Consider the following 22,328-nt stretch of genomic DNA (forward strand, 5'->3'; position numbering starts at 1 on the left):
CTCAGACTAAATCTAAAATATCTTAAACTGTGTTCTGAGGATGAACAGAGGTCTTACGGGTGTGGAACGACATTGGGGTGAGTCATTAATAGTCATTAAAGAAATTTAATTTTAGGGTGAACTAACCCTTTAAGCCGGGAAGCTGTGAAACCGGGGGTGAAAGTAATTAGAGACAACCTGATAATGACTGTAATTGGATGATCATTATTAAATTACTGCAGTTAGCAACTTCAAGGGTAGTATTCTCAAAGAATTGTATCTTCCCACTAGGAGTTCCGAGCTAGGAGTTTTAGTTTAAAACCTATTTAGAAATGTTTTACAAAGGAACTCTTAATATAAGAGTAAGGCAGTGTTGACCTTGTTGCTATAGATGGTCACTTTTTATGAGTTAGTTAGTGATTTAGTCAGCTTTTTCTGTGTCGTCATGTAAATAATAGACTTGAAGATGGTAAGATGTGTGGAGCATGCCTTGTGCATACACAAATGGCTCTGGATTGCTGGTATTACAATTAATGGCAAAAGGAATGATATAAAGAACTGGCTTAAAACCTTTTTTTGTGAAAATACTATTTTGTAAAAAACCTTTGCAACGTAAATGTTTACGTAGCGTGGATTGTTTCACCTAAATGTCCATATTAGGAGCAACTTTTAGTTGAAAATGTGGTTAACTGGAGTATTCATTCCGATCAAATAAAATGTTTTAAAATATTAACAATTAAACAAGGAAGCTAGCAGAAGACCAACTGCAAAATGAGTAAAGACATTTGGAGACAATTTTAAGCAAAAGTGTTGAAATCCAAGCGGCAACCTCCCCAAGTTTCTCTTGAAGATCAACTTTACAGCAAAAAAATCCAAACATGTTTACCGCCTGGCAATAGAATTGTGGTTTTGGTATATATATCTAATTTTGCCTTTCATGGCAACTGTGAGGGGGTAATTTTTTTATAGCTCATTCGTTTACTTTAAAGCCTTAAAGTTCTGCATAATTAAGGGCGTAGCCACTTTGAGTGACAGGTGGATTGTCGTTTGTCTGCTGATGGTTAGCAAGCGGCAACCTCCCGAGGTCTTTCTTGAAGCCAATACGGAAGTAATTTAAACTGCCATTCCTTGACTGGCAACTAGAGACAGGCTCCAGAAGGGAGCAGAATCCTATTGAGCCTCATGTTAAAATTCCCAACTTTATAGCAGAAAAAAACATGTTTACAGCCTGGTACAAATTGAGGTTTTGGTCTATACAGATAATTTGGCACTTCATGACAACTGTGAGGGGGGTGATTTTTTTTTTATAACTCATTCGTTTACATTATATAAAGCCTAAAAGTTCTGCATAATTAATGGCTGGTTACTTTGAGTGGCAGGTGGATAGCCATTTACCTGCCGTCTGTAGTCATTGCGTCACCTAAGCTCTGCCCACATCCCACCTTTTTGCCCATTTTCTGTTATCCTGGTGTGACTCGCAATGATGCGTTGCCAAGATGTCAACGACCAGCTCGTCTCTACTTTACACTTCAGAACGGCTTATTGGAATCCTATGGATGATGTCACGGACACTACCTCCATATTTTCTTTACAGTCTATGTCTGTTAGTCATCACGTTACCTCAGCTCCACCCACGTCCCACCTCTTTGCCCACTGTCAGTTAACCAGGGGTGACACGCAATGACGCGTTGCCAAGATGACAATGGCCAGCTTGATCCTACTTTACGCTTCAAAACTGCTCTTAAGAATTCTATGGGTGTCATCACGGACACTACGTCCATATTTTTTAGTCTATGCTGAAAACCCATAAATACACTGAGTTGTATAGATACAGCCATGTGTCTATTTTCGCAAGCACTACGTAAAATCTGTTAGCATGTTAGTCAAAAACACTTTGATGAATCGATTTGAATTCCATTCAACTTTTTGTTGGCACTGTCTGAAGATGATCTCATTCAATGTTTGTGCAAATCAGATAAACAGTCTAGGAGTTGGAAAAAAAAATCGGATTTTTTTTTTTTGGCAGGAAAATTTGTGCAACAGAAAATTAGGTCATTGGGTGCAATCACAGCAACTTGAGCTAAGGAACCAGAGGAAGAAGAACAACAACATTGTATTTTAGGATATAACATTCCACATGTTGTGCTGTAGTTGTACACTATACTGCAAATATTACCAGGAATTCCATGATTCAAAATGTAATATGCACAGTATACTGTAGAATATACAGTAGAAACAGATTAGTATGGTATTCTGCACTTTGCAATGATTAACTTCTGCATAAGATAATTTGTGATCTCACTTCCTGTATAAGCTCTTTTTTTTTTAGATCTGCAAGCTCAGCAATGCTTTTTAATATCTCATACACATCACTAATCCACCCCTGACAAGTGGACTGCATTCCAACTTTCCGTCAGCACATGAGAGTAGAGATAAGAACCTGGATTAGTCAAGGACTAATAAGCAGATAACACGCATCGATCACCAGATCTACCTGACACTGAGACAGGTAGAGAACATTTAATAAGGACATGCAGTGCCAGAGTGAAGAGTGCCCAGCTTAGTATATCGGGAGCTGACAGACAGACAACTGTCAAACACAGTGCTTAAATTTGACCTGTAACCACCACTTCTTCTAGTATAAACATCAGTATATAAACTATTCTGATGTTTGGGAAATGAGGGGGAAAACAGAGAAGGACTGGTATCACAGTAAATCTCCAAGCTTTAGGCCAACTACACTTGCCTTGCCCACCAATCTGTCAGGAGCACGGCAACACTTCAATTTATATTTATCTTATTATATAACATTTATAACTCTCTCTTTAATAATTATTTTATGAATATGTACAATCTATCAGCAGTAACTGTGCCTCGTACTCCTGCAAAGAAAATTGTCATCAATACTGGTGGCAGCAGAAGATTGGATCTCTGCTTGATGGTTAATTTAGTTCGATTTTTTTTTTAAATTTACTTGACTGTGCTATTCTGTATTTTCTACAGAAATGTTTAAAAATATGACTCGGGGATGCCAATAAATGTCTTTCTTTAATATTCTCCATCCTGAGAAATATATTAAATAGTGCACTTGAAACAACACGTCAAGCAGTGACGGCAACATTTAGGTGAACTGCCATTTAAATCGTGAAGGGAAAAAAAAGCAACCAAAATGTTACTATCCATGTTATAACTAATTTCAAACTTTGCTAGATTACTTATTTGGGGTCCTTTGTTTTTGTTTTCCTCATTACTGGGAATTTAATCTATGGAAGTTGATGACTTGGATAAAGACCGGATTGGAATTCCAATCAAAATGTGGACAACTGCTTTTGCTTTTTAACTCTAGATTGAACAGTTTTGTCCGAGTTTTAACTGATTTGTGGATGGGAGCTGAGGTTACAGGAGGTTGCATTTGGTTAAGGAGTGACTTTAGGTTGCATTTCTCTATTGTTCAATTCAAGTACATTTTTACAAGAGCAGGCCAGAAAAGAAGGGTTAGAGGCAGAGGAAAAAATGCAACAACGGAACAAAGTTAAAGGGGGATAGGTAGGACTGATCTAAAACACTTTTGTCCAAATTTGTTTAAACTTTCTTTATATGTCAATACATAAATAAAATGTAAGTACTCTGAAAAGGAGAGTATAAAAATCGAGTGACTCTAGACTTTTTAATCTGCAATAAACACTGCTCATTATTTTCGTTTGGGACGAAACAAATGATTGGCTTGGGCGACTGTCACTCTCTCTCGCTACCATGGCGACCACCGCTTTCGCAAAAGGATCTGCCCACATGCGCGCGCTCGTTTGATTTGAGCAGTTCAAGAGGCAAGAAACCTAGGCAAAATAATGGCAGAGAAAGAGCATTCAAAATTCACAGTGCAGGGTTTTGCAGTCAGCGAAGGCAAACAATGCAAAAAAGGAAGACAGTACGAGAAAAGGCAATGCACAGAAAGTCTTTGGATAAACAAAGAAATCAAACGCGAGTAAATATCTGCGTGGCTTTTCAACGATGGTGAGAACTGAGGGACCTGAAAAACGACTCATTGCTGGCTGTATTTCTGCTGGACATGTAATCTTTCATTTTGATTATACATTTTTTTGGTTTATGTTTTCATGAAGCATGAGCACATGAAGCTGCCTAATATAGCTAACATAACATTACTTAGCATAAAGTTACAATGTTATACACTTAGCCATTAGTATGATAAATACTCAATATGTTTAGCTCAAGTTGATCGCTGTTGTGTTGAATTTCGCAAAATGTAACTTTAGATAACAAAATGCATGTGTAAAAGCTAATACACTGCATCCAGGAACTTTTTTTTTAGAACTAAGTTCTAAGCTTTAGCTACAACTAATCAACAATGCTTTCATCATGGAAACTCTTACATGCAAAACACAGTATATGTTATGAATCTTACACGAAATTCATCTTCATTACAGTTTAACTCATGTTATTGGAAAAACATGACACTACCTGTTTTCTTTGCCTTATAAATATAACTAGCTCGTTACCAAATCAAACAAAAATATATTTTAAACTTTACTTTATCGGTATTCTAGCTTGATAGTGAGTACTAAAAGACATCTTATTTGGAAAGAGCCCAGAAGGGAGAAGGTGGAGTGAATGGAAATAATGAGCTGTCTTTAAAACAGTCGTGAGAGGTCTACAGACACTCTTTTTCAGAGTACTTACATTTTAATTATGTATTGATATATAAAGAGTTTAAACAAATTTGGAAAAAAAGTTTTTTAACCAATTCCTACCTATCCTACCTTTAAGAGAGATGGGAGAAACTGGACAAACCTTTTATGCTCCAGACAGGGTTATTTATTTCACCCAGTAATCCCAAACAGATTGTCGAGTAAATTAATTAAATTTCTATACTTGGCAGGTTTCAATAGGGGCACATTCCTCTTGCCTCTTCTTATCGTTTCCCACGTTCTCTCTCCCTCACTTTCTTATTTGCCAGATTATCTGTTTCTCTTTCTCTTCTCATCAAATAAATAAAGAAAGAAAGAAAGATAGAAAGAAAGAAAGAAAGAAAGAAAGAAAGAAAGAAAGAAAGAAAGAAAGAAAGAAAGAAAGAAAGAAAGAAAGAAAGAAAGAAAGAAAGAATCTTACAGAATAATCAGTCTTCTCTTTTTTGTTTAATGGTGCATAAGTCATTTGCATTTAAAAAAAAATATAATAAAGAAAATGTCAACAATTTGTAGACATGTAAAGGAAAATTTAAGACTAATAGGAGGCTACTCTTTTTTACTCTAAATGGAAGTGTACAGACGTTTACATTACACTATAGTATATGCTTATGTAAGACTGAAAAAACTAGTATATGCCGAAATGTCTGAATGAAGAACAAGGACTCTCTGAGAAAATAAAGGAAATTAACATCTGAACTGTCCCTCACACAGCACTGGAGACGCAAGTCTCACCTCACTATCAGCTAATCTACATCTTTCCCTTTTGACCCACTCTCCCCCAATTCCTTCCCACTTTCATGCTGAGATCACTGAAAATACACCCAGAATCTCTATATTACAATGTCAATCCACACGATACAGTATTATATGTGTTTGATATCGTTTGAAATGTCTCAGTGCGACTGGTACAACGATCTCATCCTCACAGAAGTTAATCAAAAGATAATCAATGTTTTAAGAGTTTAAAGATATCTTGTCTTAGTTTGGTGGGTGTGGCTTTCAGCCATTTGGCCTTTACATCAATACAAGTTTTGATCAATGCAAATTCCCATTGTGCACTCGTGTTTACATTTGAAAGAGTTTGTGCATTTGTTTCTGGGTATTTAAGGAAATGTTGCAAAGAGCTCAGGGCTTGACACTTTAAACCGGTCAGCCCGTAATGCTGGATGTCTCAAGATAGCCAGCATTATGTAGTTTTCAGAAGTCAGGTATATATTTCATTCTTTACTTCAGAGTATTTGGTGTTATATATGGATTACCTTTGAATTGACTATGTAATTGGCTTTATACATTTACCTGACTGTTAAATAAATTGTTACACTTTTATTGATTCTGACTTGCTCTGGAATTATTCAGGTTGGGTATAATTTCAACGAAGGGTTAAACGGAATAATTAAATGTGTAGTTAAACTATTAAAAATGAATGACCAAATAACCAATTGGCATTCTAACCCAAATTCTAAATTATAATTAAATGGAGTCAGATAACGAGGAATTGGAAATAAAATCCCCTTTTCCCCGCTGAAAAGACGAACGCGCAGCGACCTTCACCCGCCGATCGTTGGCCTCCATTGGGACGATTTGGGCGGCCTTACAAAATGGTGACCAGCTTCCGTGATGTTGCGACTCTCTTACGAGCAACGTCTTTTCAGCGAAGTATTCGATTTTAAAATCAACAAGAGGTTTGAGCTTCTCTTTCTTCAGCTGTTCTGGTAAGTAAAATTCTTTTTGCCTTTTTAGAAATGTTTAGGGAAAAACAGACGCATCCCATATAGACACATTAATAGAATGGGTCGGAATACCCAATGTTAGACCGGAACCGCAATCCGGTGGGGTTTAAGAATTTAGATACAATCACATATCAGGGACATGATAGCGACAGCGCAGTAGAGGAATTAAAACTCATGTTATAGATTTTAAAATATTTCTTTGTCGGCGTAGACCTACAACAACTAAACCTAAATTGGAAAAACATCTTCCAAACTATTTCCTGAGACTCAATAAACATTTGTAAATTAGAGCGTTTTTAAAATCAGCTAAATGCTTTCTCCGTTGTTTTATTAGCTGCAACAAACTAGCAACACACGATGAGAACGAGCAAACAATAGAATTAAAAATCTAAGTTTGCAAACAATTGGAAGGCATTTGTGATTTGATAGATACGCACGTTGATGCATTTGTTTATGAAAAACAAAGTTGGGAAAAACAGGCTGATGCAACATGTAAAAATGAAGAGAACTTTTTGTTTGATCAAAATTGGCTACAGCTATTATTGCTACACAGCTAAATAAATTACTAATTGAGCTGTTAGCCCTGACTGAGAAGTGTAAAAATCAAGAGGAGACCATTGCAGATCTCAAGGCTGAACTAGTAGCTAAAAAGTTCATGCCTCCCAAAACGCTTAACAGTGATGGGACTAAAAAGCATGTTCATTTCTTAGATGAGGTGACTTGCTCTAATGAATCTGAAATGTTTAGTTCAGAAAATGCATGTGCAACTCGAGGAAGTGTGCCTATTTCAGTTCTTAAGGTGATGCAGCACTGCAATAGCCCAGAGTCATGTACCAGACCACATGGTGCTCAAGCATTAGAGAGTCATGAAAATCCTCAAACTCCAGGAGAACAAAGCAGTCAAACCTATGGCAAAGAGAACAGGTTTTGCAGTTCCTGTCAGAAAATAGGCCATTCAGAGGTAACATGCTGGTCATTGGGCAGGGGTCGACCGCCACCTTATTTTCAGAAAAACAGGAAATTCCTTTCTAAGGGTAAAGATAATCGCTCATTTGAAGGTACAACTCTCAGTGAGCTAACTGCATTGTTCATGCAAGGTCTTCACCTATTAACCTCACTTGCTGGTGGGCTAGTAGCCTAATAGCAATGAGTTTAATAGTTAAAACATCCAAATTGCAGTGATCCTGCTTGTATTTTCAAATTTGTAATTGTAAATAAACGTGCGCATTGAACACACATAGTTGTTTGTGTTAATAAAAACACCTAGGCTATTTAAGTTTATTCTTTAAAAAACAAGATTGCTTTACTGTAAGTGTATGAAACACTTAGGATAAAGGTTGTAGATGCTATGCATTCTAGACCATGTATCTTGTAAAAACAGAATAAATGTGTTTCTATGTTGAATTTGTTTGTCTCCCATGTGGAGCATAGGATTGCCATGTGGCTACAGTGTTATTTACAATTGCATTAACCATGAAAATACTATAACGTATGTTGTGTTAATAACTCAGGTGATCATGTACATCCATGACACCACAAGACTACGCTCAGGTTAGTAACACGGACTAAAACACAGTTTTCGGTGGAGCATTAAAGCACACCAGGCTGATGTTTTAGAGCTCCGACTAACACATTGGCGTTCAGATACGTAGACTTGGACTGCGGGTTGAAAGACTAAAGACGTCTTCCGTTTAGAACAATAACAAATTGTTAGACCAATCTAAATAGGGCAACCCTAATTCCTGATTGTTGTAATATTGCTCTAATTATGTAGACGTGGAAAACCACGGCATGATTATAGAAAGTCACTATTAGAGATAGTAAGTTGGTCACTTGATTCTGTGGTGGTGGTCATGGGCCTCTGATTAAAAGCAATTTACATTAATTACGAGAATTAAAATCCAAGGGGACTGAACAAAACTATCTTGGAATGATCAACGTGTAGCACGGGCGTCCAAGATATCAGTCACTGGCCTCTACTGAATGACCAAGACTGACGAGTTTGCGAAAGAGATTGTATTAGACTCAATGTTATCGGAATCTTGATTACTGAGTATAACACAATGTATAAGAATTGAATTGAAAGAAAATAGAAACCTAAAGTTAATGATTAACATAATCATTTAAAGCCTTTTCATTTTATGGAGTCAGATGAAAAAATGAGGTAATACATATAAATACATGTATTGGATTTAATATTATTGTGTTGCATTGGTTCAATTCCCAGGTCACAGAGACCTCAATTAATCAAATGTGTGTGTGACATCGTAAGCAGACAACACCAAAACAGGTGAATCAATTTCTGCCCACAGATCTGACTGTAAGGAGAGCAACTGGAAATAAATCCATGGGAACCAACCCATCGGAATTCATGACAGTATGAGCGATAAAAGCTCTGATTAATTCAGAAAAATTCTCCAGCAGAACTGGGGTCTCTAATGCTCACAGCAGACTGTGAAGGCTCGACTGTAAGAACAGTTTTAAGGTGTCACACACTTTACTAAAACAACAGCAGCAATTCAGACCTGGCCGATGAAACTCTGTTTCATGTGACAGCCAGGATGAAAATTGCATCATGCATAATAGTGGCATTCAAATAAGTCCACACCTGACTGTGAAGCTGTTGATAATGTCAGAATTAACTGTGATTCTCTGCATTATTTTTGTCTCAGGTTTACAACTGCAATTCCTTGGAGAACGGACGCTGGAAAGGGGCTAACACCCCAAAGTGGGCAAACTCAACAATGGAATTGTCAGAGCAACTTGAAATGAGGGAGATGGGTGCGAATACACTTGATGGGGTCATTCACACTTCACAAAATGTATACATGATCTCCCAGTGTAGCACTGGAACTAAATTTTGCAACACAGATTGTTATTGATAAGACTCCACCCATCTCCCAAAAACAAACACGGAACACACACTTTCTTCACTACACCCTCATATCACCTGAAACAGATCAAATCTATCCAGGCTGTACACTACACATCAAAGATGGCATAGAGTCCAAAAGTGTTACTTCACTAAAGATCTATTGTCCATCTTTTCACACCAACAGATCCAAATAGCTTCAAACACACAGGACAGTATAGTTGGTCCCATGATGACAGTCTATGAAAGACACACATAGCAAATGCTATTCACTACATCCTACCAACTCATAGGACTGCACACACACTCACACACACACACACACACACACACACACACACACACACACACACACTCACGCACACACACACACACTCACGCACACACACTGTGACAAGGAATACACAATCTCCATTATTGTATGATTAAACATATTTAGATCTGCCTTAATTGCATTGGAAGATTCCTGAACACACACAGTGGTTATTATATATATATGTATATCTTCATAATTGTGATTGAATATTGAATATTATTGATGATGTTATTATTATATGCATATCGTCTATTTAAATATATAAACTGCACTGACTTTTTGCTACATTTCCTTAGGTAATTCAGACCAAAAATACTTAAATTCCGCTGTCACTTTATCCCAGTGATAGTGAAGAATTAGGTGATTAAATACCACCCCACCAATTATGACCTTAAAAAAACACTTGAGAGAAGGTGTACCAATCGCACTGCTGACGTGAACCCACATTGTTTTTTATTTTTGTTTTCTTGCATTGTATGTTCTTATGCATTTCTCTATGGCTTTAAGTTCATCAGTGTTCAGTCGTTAAGTGGACATTAAGACTCTTTTCAGGTGTCAACTACGGAGAAGCCTTCCACCCATTGAAATCTACCCAGTGAACCACACCATTGGAGGTGTGAGGATTACACAAGGAGAGTCAGATTATCGGGAAGGTGCTACAGAAGCAGAAGCTTCCCCATGAAGAAGTGACACGTTAACTGAACATTCACCAAGGTCCGAGACTGACTCTATGAACATGCTGTGCTGAACCACAGGTAGAACACCTGAACACATTCACCCACCAGCTTAAACTCAAGCTACACACACCTGGTGAGACGGTGTCCTGCAGGTGAACAAAGAACCTTCCAAAGGGCTCTGCAGCTGCTAAGACAATTTCGTCATCTCAAGGATTGAACCAACGTCTAACCAACGTCTAACAGTGATCCCATAGGACCACCAGAGTTTGACCCATTGGGATCAAGAGGTGGAACTGTAAGACTGAAAAAACTAGTATATGCCGAAATGTCTGAATGAAGAACAAGGACTCTCTGAGAAAATAAAGGAAATTAACATCTGAACTGTCCCTCACACAGCACTGGAGACGCAAGTCTCACCTCACTATCAGCTAATCTACATCTTTCCCTTTTGACCCACTCTCCCCCAATTCCTTCCCACTTTCATGCTGAGATCACTGAAAATACACCCAGAATCTCTATATTACAATGTCAATCCACACGATACAGTATTATATGTGTTTGATATCGTTTGAAATGTCTCAGTGCGACTGGTACAACGATCTCATCCTCACAGAAGTTAATCAAAAGATAATCAATGTTTTAAGAGTTTAAAGATATCTTGTCTTAGTTTGGTGGGTGTGGCTTTCAGCCATTTGGCCTTTACATCAATACAAGTTTTGATCAATGCAAATTCCCATTGTGCACTCGTGTTTACATTTGAAAGAGTTTGTGCATTTGTTTCTGGGTATTTAAGGAAATGTTGCAAAGAGCTCAGGGCTTGACACTTTAAACCGGTCAGCCCGTAATGCTGGATGTCTCAAGATAGCCAGCATTCTGTAGTTTTCAGAAGTCAGGTATATATTTCATTCTTTACTTCAGAGTATTTGGTGTTATATATGGATTACCTTTGAATTGACTATGTAATTGGCTTTATACATTTACCTGACTGTTAAATAAATTGTTACACTTTTATTGATTCTGACTTGCTCTGGAATTATTCAGGTTGGGTATAATTTCAACGAAGGGTTAAACGGAATAATTAAATGTGTAGTTAAACTATTAAAAATGAATGACCAAATAACCAATTGGCATTCTAACCCAAATTCTAAATTATAATTAAATGGAGTCAGATAACGAGGAATTGGAAATAAAATCCCCTTTTCCCCGCTGAAAAGACGAACGCGCAGCGACCTTCACCCGCCGATCGTTGGCCTCCATTGGGACGATTTGGGCGGCCTTACACTTATGATTTGAGAGCATCTACTAAAACTAAATCATGCATCTGGGTCAACAAGTTAAGCATTTGGGTAATTGCCATAGACAATAGAATACATTTAACTATGAGAAAATGCCTGTCAGAAAATATAGAAGCAAGAATGTGAAGGTAATTTTTACATAACATAGATAAAATATATTGCCAGGTATATGGAAGTACACCATTAATGTGAAATGAATGTTGTCCTTGCATATTACCGGGCAATATATCACATTTACCAGCGCAACATAGTCCTGACAAGAATTTAAAAAACTGGATGTAACTTTGCACAGCAATATTACAAGTAATAACATCGGGCTGTATAAGTCGTATAGGCATAGATTTCAAAATGTGTTCAATGTGACTTGGCTCATAGACTTTTATTGTGTGTCACTTTAAATACCTTTTTAGTTTGTTTTAAAGGGGGGGTGAAATGCTGTTTCATGCATACTGAGCTTTTTACACTGTTAAAGACTTGGATTCCCATCCTAAACATAGACAAAGTTTCAAAAAACTAATGTTGGACGTTTGATAGATTATTTCTGTGTCAAAAATACTCCTTCCGGTTTCTCACAAGTTTCGGCGAGTTTTTTTCGAGTATGGGTCTACTTGACGTTAATAAGAGCGGAAGGTCCTTGTATGGGCCGTACGGGCTCTTCTCCCGGTAGGGTGCGCACGCGCGTGACTAGAGCACGCCGTAAACAGTCTCTCAGATGCAGATCCAGTCGTCCGTGAACACTTATGTGGCGCCGCGCTTCTCTTTATTCCTATGGGTGACGTCGAGCGACTTCAACGCTTCAGCACAGCATTCCGGGAAAGCAGCGCTGCATTTGAACAGATTTGAACGCAGAAATGACGGGAAGCTTCACAACATCGTTTCAGTTGCGTCTCAAAATGGATTTACACACCACTGCTGTCAGGACTTTACCAAATCATACCAAAGAAGTGTGTTTTTGACGGAGCAGTCCCAGCGATAAAGGTTCGGTCCTGCTTTGGAAGCAGCCGGTGAGTTAACTTAAACTGCTTCAAATGTCTCTGCTTTTGGCTACGGACACATGAGTAAACATCAGTAAACGACACGAATGCGTGCTTCATCATTCAAATGCGCTAACGGTTACTCCATTGTTGTTCTGTATAACGTTACAGTATTCTGACGTGCAAAACCGTTTTGCTTGCTACTTCTAAGGTCTAGTCGCATACAATAGTCCATAAACCGAATCATGTCCTCATACACTGCGAGTAAAGACACAGAAATGTGGAGAGGCCACTAAATACAGTAACTTACATACCACAGAGACGGACGTCCTGATGTTGCCGTTTCTCCTGTTCAATTTATTTCTCCCTCAGATTTGATTCTGGATCATTATCTGTATTAGCTGAGATAGCCATGGGTTTCTCCACGCTTGAGGACGTCACCGCTTTGCGCGCTTGTCATTCTTTAGCTCCGCCCACACGATACGCCTCCAGGCGCTCGGTTTTTTCCGGAAAGACTCGGTACAGCCTATATTTCTTTTATAAATATGATAAAACTAAAGACTTTTCAGAGATATGAAGGATGCAATACTACTCTATAGGTACTCAAGATTGACATGAGATTGACTGAAACTGAGTGTTTCACCCCCCCCCTTTAACTAACACATCGAAATGCCAGTGATGTTTTTGACAAAGCTTAGGGGTGTTAGATTCCAGGATTTTTGGAGTTGACTCCGACTCCTGATTCCCACTGTAGGAGGGTGTACTCCTCGAATTCATTTACTTTACATCAAAACAGGGTCAGACATAAGACAATATGGCAGTCGTTACACACCTAATTTATTTATCTCTGACAAAAAGTCTTAAAATACTCTTCTTAAAACATACTTTAATGTGACTTTTCAAATTAGTTAAATTTAGCACTGACTTGCTGAGTAGGCCTAGCTATCAACGGAGCTACCTGTTGCCAATCCCTAATTTTACAGAGGAAAGTGTCACGAAAAACTGCCATAGTCGAATATTATGTCAGAATTATATACACGAGAAAGAAGGTAATTATTTAATTATTCAGGCTAATGTTTGGGTGATGGCTCTAAACACACATGATCATTGTTTTAAAAGCTTAAAAGGTGTTTGGACAGGAGAGTTAAAGATACTAAACATTTATACAATACATACAATAATGTACATTTATTAATATTTATTCTTGATTTAAATAATTTTTTTTAAATAATTTATGGCTAGTTTAATGATTATGTACACAAGGGTTAACCATGGAAAATCAAATCTATATTTCTTGAATTAAAATACCATCAACTAAACTAAAGCTGGCACGTAGGTATATATAATTACAAACTAAAGTATCTATATGTTATCTATTTCTAATTTGAGCTACAGTACATGTAAGGTATGTGACAAAGTTTCTATGACAAAGTTTCTGCGACAGCTTTCTGACGCGGTGTAATACGTCAGTGTCTGAATTTCCCACTTAATTTCATTCACTTCATGCTTATATAGTGCACTCAACTGCCATGCACTATATAGGTATTAGAGAATCAGTAAACAAGTGGGCGAATTCGGACACAGCAAAAGAGACGACACGGAGGCTATTCAGAGTCAAGGAATTTACTCTTTTGAGATTATATAGAGATTATAGGTGAAACGGATAATAGAAATGGTGCTAATTTGCGCTTATCCTGGATGTTTAAACCGACGTAAAAGTAAAAATATCCAGCTCTTTGGCTGGATATCAACACACCCATAAACGTACTAAAGTTGTGGAGGGTCTGCAGCGATCATTTTTCCCCTGATGATTTTACAAAGCAAGGACTAGATATCTCTCTCATGTAAAACCATTCTTACCAAATATATGATGACCATATAAAAAAGTAGTAGTTAGAGAAATGCAAGTAACGCCCTCCGAAAAATGGTTTTACTAACTTACATCAAAACTCCATTTTATTGCTCATTCATGTAATGCCAGCTTTACAAATAGAAATAACCCATACAAAGACGTTGTTCACATACCTCCGTTGGATGCGGAAAAAACTAATGCGCAAGCATACGTAATTGTTTTCTTTTACGTCGGTTTAAACATCCAGGATAAGCACAAATTAGTACCATTTCTATTAGCCGTTTCACCTATAATCTCTGTTTTGTGTAAACAATGAGAGACGTACACGCGCGAGAGATCCACTTCCGACGCTTTCCGCGCTTGCGCAGACTAAAGCCAGAACGCGCGAATGTCACAACAGGAAACACGCATGCGCGCTCCCTCGGATCAGTCGGTTGTAGTGGTGTACAAGAGGTAAAAAAAATATAAATACTGTTCGTTTTCTCACACAAACCGCTCGTTTCATGTCTTAGGCCTTCAGTGTGTACTTACAATGGGGGATTGTTTAATTTGGACTTCTGTGTATGCTCTTTGAGGTGGTAAACCATGCATAGACCTGCATTATGTGAGGCACAGAACGGTTTGACCTAAAATGATCAAAATTGAAACTACTGGGGAAACAAATACTCCTACATCTCGGATGCCCATGAGGTAAGCTAAAACATATCAAAATTTAATTTCAAAGTGAACTATCCCTTTAAGTGGCATTTAATCTGGAACATAGTAAAATGTTAATATCTGTTGGAATAGGATCATTTTAATGCATTCGGTGAAGTTTGGCTGAACTGTAAACTGTGCTGGGCGCTTGTGCCATACCTCTGCTCTGTATGGTAGAAAGAGGGCACTGGCAAGGTTTCCTGTAATACCACTGAGAATGTAGATGATGGAAATGCGTAACCAGCCTGCTAGTTTCTCCAGGTCTCTAAGTACAGTCATTTGGAAGATCACTGACACCAGGCAATGCAATAAGCTGAAGAACAATCACATGAGCATAGGTCAAAGAAATGGTCAATAACATTTTTGTGTCAAATCTAGTAACAGCCTTAGTCTGCCTCTTTCCATGTACGGACATGAGAAAGACTGGGGGAGAAAGAGTGAGTATAAAGACCTAAACCTTACCCAGCATGAAGAAAAAGGGAGAGCCAGAGTCTATAGAACTGATCTGGGACACTGGGGTTCAAAAATGGCAGCAACCCACACACATCATCCAGACAGTGGACCTGTGATAGTACAGATGAAAAAATGCCTTTCTCAACGTATTACCATTTAACTCTATCCAGAGAAGTGTATTTGCAAAAAAAAAAAAAAAAGTAAAATCACAGAACATTTAAGTTTGGAATTTTGAACAAATATATATTTTCAATGTAAAATGGATACCTGTGAACAGAGAGTGGCCTCCTCATGAAAATATCCACGCATGAATTGGCAGTACTCCCAGGTGGTAATTTCACATCTTTATAAATGGATAAAAACAGAACAGATTTGAAAAATATAGAGATAAAGGGGAGCTAGATCCAACTTTTGGTTCCAATATTAATTATGTGGTTGTTGTTTTTTCCCATTTATCATTCCAGCTCTCAAACTGCAGTTGCGTTCACATACATTAAAAATATGGTTTGAGAACTATGGTGGATGACAAGATTTAAAGTAAACATACATTTTGTTCTTGACACAAACACTATTAAGTGCTTTTTGTCCAGCCTAGGCTCTGCCCCAGTACGGGTTGTGTCGAGAAAGCGATTCATTAGTCCGGTTGTTTGATGAGAGAATTATAAAAATGTAACGTTAGTAGCAATAAACGCATTCAGAATCCGTACAGCTGTAGGAGCGCAGTACATTTATTCTGATGTGCTGAACTGAGGAAGAATTCTAAGCTAGTACGGATTCTGAATATTTTGATATTCAGCTGACCAATCAACAGAAAAGGGCATAGGCGATAACTCCCACCCATGTGTAGAAATGGAATTTTCAAACTGTTTATTAATTTTTCTACCTCTGAACGAAAAACCGTTTAGTTTTCGATTTAATATCAAGTTGAAAAATGAGAAAACGGCTCATTTATTCATTTTTCGTAAAATAAATAAATTAAAAAAACGAGAATTCGGCTTGATTTTGATAGAAAATGGATAAAAGGCTTGAATATTCGATTTCCACGTGGGCTTGCATGAAACGGCCCTTTCCACTGATTGGTCAACCAAACAGCAACCCGTGCCGCTTTCGGTGTTTCCAAAGTTCCGTCCAGAATAACTGTTCTCCGCTGCTGGACGGATTCTTAAAGTGTTTAAAGGGGTGGTTGCATGCGATTACACTTTTTTAACTTTAGTTAGTGTGTAATGTTGCTGCTTGAGCATAAACAGTATCTGCAAAGTTACAGCACTGAAAGTTCTATGCAAAACAAGATATTGTCTTTTAAATTTATGGCAGCTTATTGCCTACAAAAACGGCCGGTTTGGACTACAACAAGCTTCTTCCCGGGTTGGTAACAATATAAACCCTTGCTAGTCACCGCAGATCTTACTTCTGCCCGTAATGGTAAGGGCCGTGGCATTTCTGAACAACCTGTGCTTGGAACTTCAGCCAATAAAAATACATGAAACTACATTTGGGCCATCTAACCAATCTAAGACCATTACATTTTTTGGAGGGATGGGCTTCATAGCAGGAAGCAAACGAGCCGTTCAAAGGACAGTGGAGACAGCGGTGTGGAATAAAGGTAAAATATAAGAAAAATATGGTGTTTAAAAAAAAAAAAAAAAAAAAAAAAGTATTTAAAGGGGGGGTGAAACACTCAGTTTCAGTCAGTGTCATGTCAATCTTGAGTACCTATAGAGTAGCATTGCATCCTGCATATCTCCGAAAAGTCTTTATTTTTTTAATAATTATATAAGAAAGATGCGCTGTTCCGAGTCTTTCCGAAAAAAGCCGAGCGGGTGGGGGCGTGTCGTGTGAGCAGAGCTAAATAATGACGTGTGCAGCAGCGCGCTGTGTGTTGAGTCGAGTGCATCCCTAACAGCGGGAAAAAAACTTTATTTAAAAATAAAAATATGGCTTTTAATCAGATACAGCCATACATCTATGATCCGGAATCAGACCCAGAGGCTGCAGTTGAACAGGAGCAGCAGCAAAAACGACTAGAGCAGGACGTCTATATGTGGTAAGTTACAAGTTATACACTAACTATATAATATGCTTAGCGGCTTGTGTTATTTACATATTTATACTTGAATTATATCGTCGTATTTTTGTCTTTGAAGGTGTACATGTGGGAAGTGCAGTTGTGCACGTGTGTTTGTGTGTTTACGCGTGGTTTGTGTAGACAGTAAGCGGACTAAAAAAAACACAGACATTTGAAGCAGTCTCACTCACCCTTCTAACGTTGGGACTGCTCCATCCTTCAGCATTAGGCGATTGGGAAAAGCCGGCGTCGAGCTGGGCCTTGTTTATGAAACAGTCGGCACCGAAATGCAGCGAACAGATATAAACATTCGCGCAACTCAGTTGCTGATCCGGAAAAGCAAATTACATCCACTGTTGCCTTAACGCGGGGTTTTGGAGAATCTGTGCAGGACTGTCTTGGTCTGGCAACCAAAAACGCACTTTTTTGGTGACATTGTTATGTGCTATGTGTAATTGTCACCTGTCCAGCATCCTACAAGCCAGCGCTTTGATGGGCGTAGGCTGTTGCTTTCGCTCTCTCCCTCGCTCTCTCTCACGCGCTTCCGGTAGAATTGTCCGTAAGGCCCATACAAGGAAATTCCGCCCCCATTAACGTCAAAGGGGACGCATGATCTCAAAAAACTTGCCGAAACTTATGACTAACCGGAAGTAGTATTTTTGACAAAGAAATACTCCCATCAAACGTCCACCTTAACTTTTGAAACTTTGTCTATGTTTAGTATGGGATTCCAAGTCTTTAACAGTGTAAAAAGATCAGTATGCATGAAACAGCATTTCACCCCCCCTTTAAGACATGTTATACTGCGCCCCATAAACACAACCAAGCCTAGAAAAAAAACATGGAACCGCCCCTTTAATAAAATTTAATAAACAGCTTTGACTCATATTGCGCTGGACAGGGACTAGAAAGGGTTTTCTTCTCTATAGGCATGGATTCGACAACCAACGTGCTAGATAAATATTAGCTGATTTATTATTTCAGAAATATTAATGTAGGTTACCTTGCATCTGCGCCCCATTACCCATCAGCTTACTTCAAAGCTGCATGAACCACTGGACAGCGGCAGATACAGTTGTAGCAATGCACAGACCCGTATCGATTTAAGTGTAAATATGCAGCAGTGCAGTCATATCTATTATTTTAGACAGCACACTGAGTTATGGACAAGGGATAAAGCTTAAATATGATAGATTTGAAAATATGTATATGACATTATTTGGTATCAATGTCAGTTTACTATCACACATTTGTTGTTTTGATTGTTATTCTATTAGTTTTTAGTTTTTTATTGTTGTTTGTTTGTTTGTTTTTAGATAATATATTTGGACAATTGGATAATATAAATAATATTATTTGCAAACTGTTGTAATGCTGCTTTGGGGATTTACACATAATTACAATTACATATAGTCTTATGAGATTAAAGATTTAAATATAATATTTTGAAAAGACCAAGCATTTTGAAATAAGAAATAATAATATTATTATTATTTTTTTACTATACTTAAATTATGAGAGAAATTAAGACCCCAGTAGGTGGTAGCACATAGCTGTCTTATAGGCCTGTTCAAAACGCTGGATCAGGTATGAAGCAAGTGGATATCAATGGGACATTGAATCATTCACTCAACCGATTTGTTTAAATAATCAGATTCATTCATGAACAGCACTGTCCAGTGAGTCAGCTGCACAACAGTTCCGTGGCTTTATTTTGCAATAGCATTAACTAATTTGATTTCAGCTTTAACTCCTTGTTCAAAAGTGTACTGTCTGAAATAAAAGTTATCCCTACTGCATATTTACATTTAAATACTGATGAACTTCGCTACCAGTGGGTCACGCAGCTTTTGATAGTTGGACTCAATGAAACCAGTGGTCTGCCAATTAAGTAAGCTGATGTGTAATGTGGTTGCAGATGCGAGGTAACCTACATTAAAATTTCTGAAATAATAAATCAGCTTATATTTCTTGTTGACTAGACAAGGTTGTTTTATGAGAGAGAGTTTATTAACACTTTAATAATCCTTCTAGCAGCGGAGAACAGTTATTCTGCACGGAACTGTGGAAACACCAAAAGCGGCACGGGTTGATGTTTGGTTGACCAGTCAGTGGAAAGGGGCGTTTCATGCAAGCCCACACGTGGAAATCGAATATTCAAGCCTTTTATCCATTTTCTATCCCTGAACCTAAAAATATAAAATCAAGCCAAATTCTCGGAAAAATGAAGAATCTTCAGATCAAAACACACGCAAGAAATAATAATAATTAGTTATATTTATATAGCGCTTTTCTATGCACTCAAAGCGCTTTACATAAAAGGGGGAATCTCCTCAACCACCACCAATGTGCAACACCCACCTGGATGATGCGACGGCAGCCATATTGCGCCAGAACGCTCACCACACACCAGCTGATTGGTGGAGAGGAGACAGAGTGATTAAGCCAATCATTATATAGAGATTATTAGGAGGCCATGATTGACAGGGGCAAATTGGCAAATTTGGCCAGGATGTCAGGGTTACACCCCTACGCTCTTTGACAGTACAGTGTCTCCATCACTATACTAGGGTGTTAGGACCCACACAGCCCACAGGGTGAGCCCCCCCTACTGGCCTCACTAACACCTCTACCAGCAGCAACCTGGTTTTCCCAGTTGGTCTCCCATCCAGGTACTGACCAGTCTCAGCCCTGCTTAGCTTCAGTGGGAAACCAGTCTTGGGCTACAGGGTGATATGGCTGCTGGTTGTAGTAAGATGTAGTAAATAATATAAGATGTATTCTATAAATATAATATGTAGTAAAACAAGCAATAGTATGTAAGCAAATGCTTGTAATATATACAAGCAAAATAATGTGATCAACATTAAACATCATATATAAATCAATCAGCAAATTTAAAATAACATGATCAACATTAAACATCAAATAAATCAAAACTGCCTAGTGAATTAAATGTGGACTACAAGAGTGTGCAAGCATTAGAGGTGCTAATGGACTCCATCTGTTTCATCATTGTTCTGAATCTGATCTGGATGTAGTCTTTAAACCAAAATGGGATTTTCTCAGCATTTTGTTCAAAATTTAGCTTTTTTATGAAACCTATCCATATTCAAGTGTTGATAAAAATAAAAAAAAACTATGCTTGAAGCTAGAATAATTTTATTTCGTTTTTTGTTTAAACGAAGAGGGTCAGCTCTTTATTTTGGAAATATTGTATGGGCTATTACTTTTTTTGTGAAAATGGTCAAAAACCCTGCGGTGGCTGGCATTTATTTTATTTTATTTACGTGATATGGAGTCACAATTCTGACTCGCGAGTTTATATCTCAGAGATAGAAAGTCGCAATTAGGCCTCAGGACAAGCACATTTTTTACTCAGACAAGTGAATAAAAGATTTACTTGTCCGAAGGAGCCCTTCTTTTGACTGTAAGCATATGGAAAAATTGTCTACATGTTTAATCTAAACTGTCATCTAAACCTTGCTTTTAATTCTGACTAATTTTAATTCATCACCTTCCTTTAGTTCCAATACAGCATGGCCTGCCCTTCAGTGTACAGTCCATGTGTTTGTATCCTGTGTGGTTCCATTCTTTAGGATATGTACAAATCTGCAATAGAGGAATAGGGGTGTGAAAAACAGCAACCAAGTCATAAAACAGTGTGTGTATGTATGCATGCATGTATGTATGTATGTATTTATGTATGTATATATCCCATTTGCAGCTGTTGCTTAAAGTCCTTAATGGCTGCCTGAAGTCTGGAACTCATGGACATTACCAATGCCAATACTTTATTTGTGAAGCTTTGCCTGGCCTTTACTGCAGCTGTATTCAGTTGTTGTTTGTTTGTTTGTGGGTCTTTCTGCCTTGAGTTTTGTCTTCAGCAAGTCCAATGCATGCTCAATGGAGATTGACTCAGCCATTGCAGAACATTTTACTTATTTTCCTTCAAAAACTTCTAGATTGCATTTGTTGTGTGTTTTCGGTCATTGAATGTCCATCTGTACTGTGATGCACCATTCAATCAACTTTGCTGCAATTGGCTGAATCTGGGTAGACAGTATATCCCTATTCTGTCAGATCATTAATAAACACCAACGACACAGTGCCAACGGAAGCCATGCATCCCCATGCCATCACACTGCCTCCACTGTTTTACCCATGATGCTGTATGCTTTAGATTATGAGCTGTTCTTCATCCATCCAAATAATGCTTTTCCAGAACTGGTTTGGCTTTTTTAGATGTTTATTTTTGGCAACGTCTAATCTGACCTTTCTATTCTTGAGGCTTATGAATGGTTTGCACCTTTTGCTACACCTGTATTAGCTCTTGTTAATTCTTCTCTTCATTGTGGACTTTTACTATAACATGCATACTTCCTGAGTATATTCTTCCCTTGGCTGGATTCTGTGAAGGAGTTTTCCTTTACCATGGAGAGAATCATGTGATCATCTACTTGTGTTATCTTTTAATGTTGCTGAGCTTACCAGTGCATTCTTTTTTTTCCTCAGAATGTACCAAACTGTTGATTTGGCAACTTCTAATAATTACATTTATTTGTTTTGTTTTTAAAGCATAACGATAGCATGATTCATTATCATTAAGAGCTCATTTGACCTCCACATGCAAAAAGCACACATAAGCCCCATTCGTACGGGACTAGTATTATCTAGGGACCTCTGGTGATTTGTAATGATTGCAGAGAATGTCTG

At 37.9% G+C, this 22,328-nt stretch overlaps 1 protein-coding gene across 6 annotated transcripts in view; it reads right to left on the bottom strand.

Annotated features, from left to right (window-relative positions):
* Nucleotides 1–22,328, bottom strand: part of LOC137094128 (inactive rhomboid protein 2-like) — a 103,088-nt gene that overhangs the window by 12,918 nt on the left and 67,842 nt on the right. For all 6 annotated transcript variants that reach the window (XM_067459421.1, XM_067459422.1, XM_067459420.1 and 3 more), the window contains 4 exons: nt 21,130–21,224; nt 15,815–15,890; nt 15,557–15,657; nt 15,254–15,407 (listed from right to left, as the gene is read on the bottom strand). In XM_067459421.1, coding sequence (XP_067315522.1) covers nt 15,254–15,407; nt 15,557–15,657; nt 15,815–15,890; nt 21,130–21,224 — 426 coding nt within the window. The remainder of the gene's footprint in view (nt 1–15,253; nt 15,408–15,556; nt 15,658–15,814; nt 15,891–21,129; nt 21,225–22,328) is intronic.

The sequence above is a fragment of the Pseudorasbora parva genome, chromosome 12, assembly GCF_024679245.1.
Source record: "Pseudorasbora parva isolate DD20220531a chromosome 12, ASM2467924v1, whole genome shotgun sequence".
Taxonomy (NCBI): domain Eukaryota; kingdom Metazoa; phylum Chordata; class Actinopteri; order Cypriniformes; family Gobionidae; genus Pseudorasbora; species Pseudorasbora parva.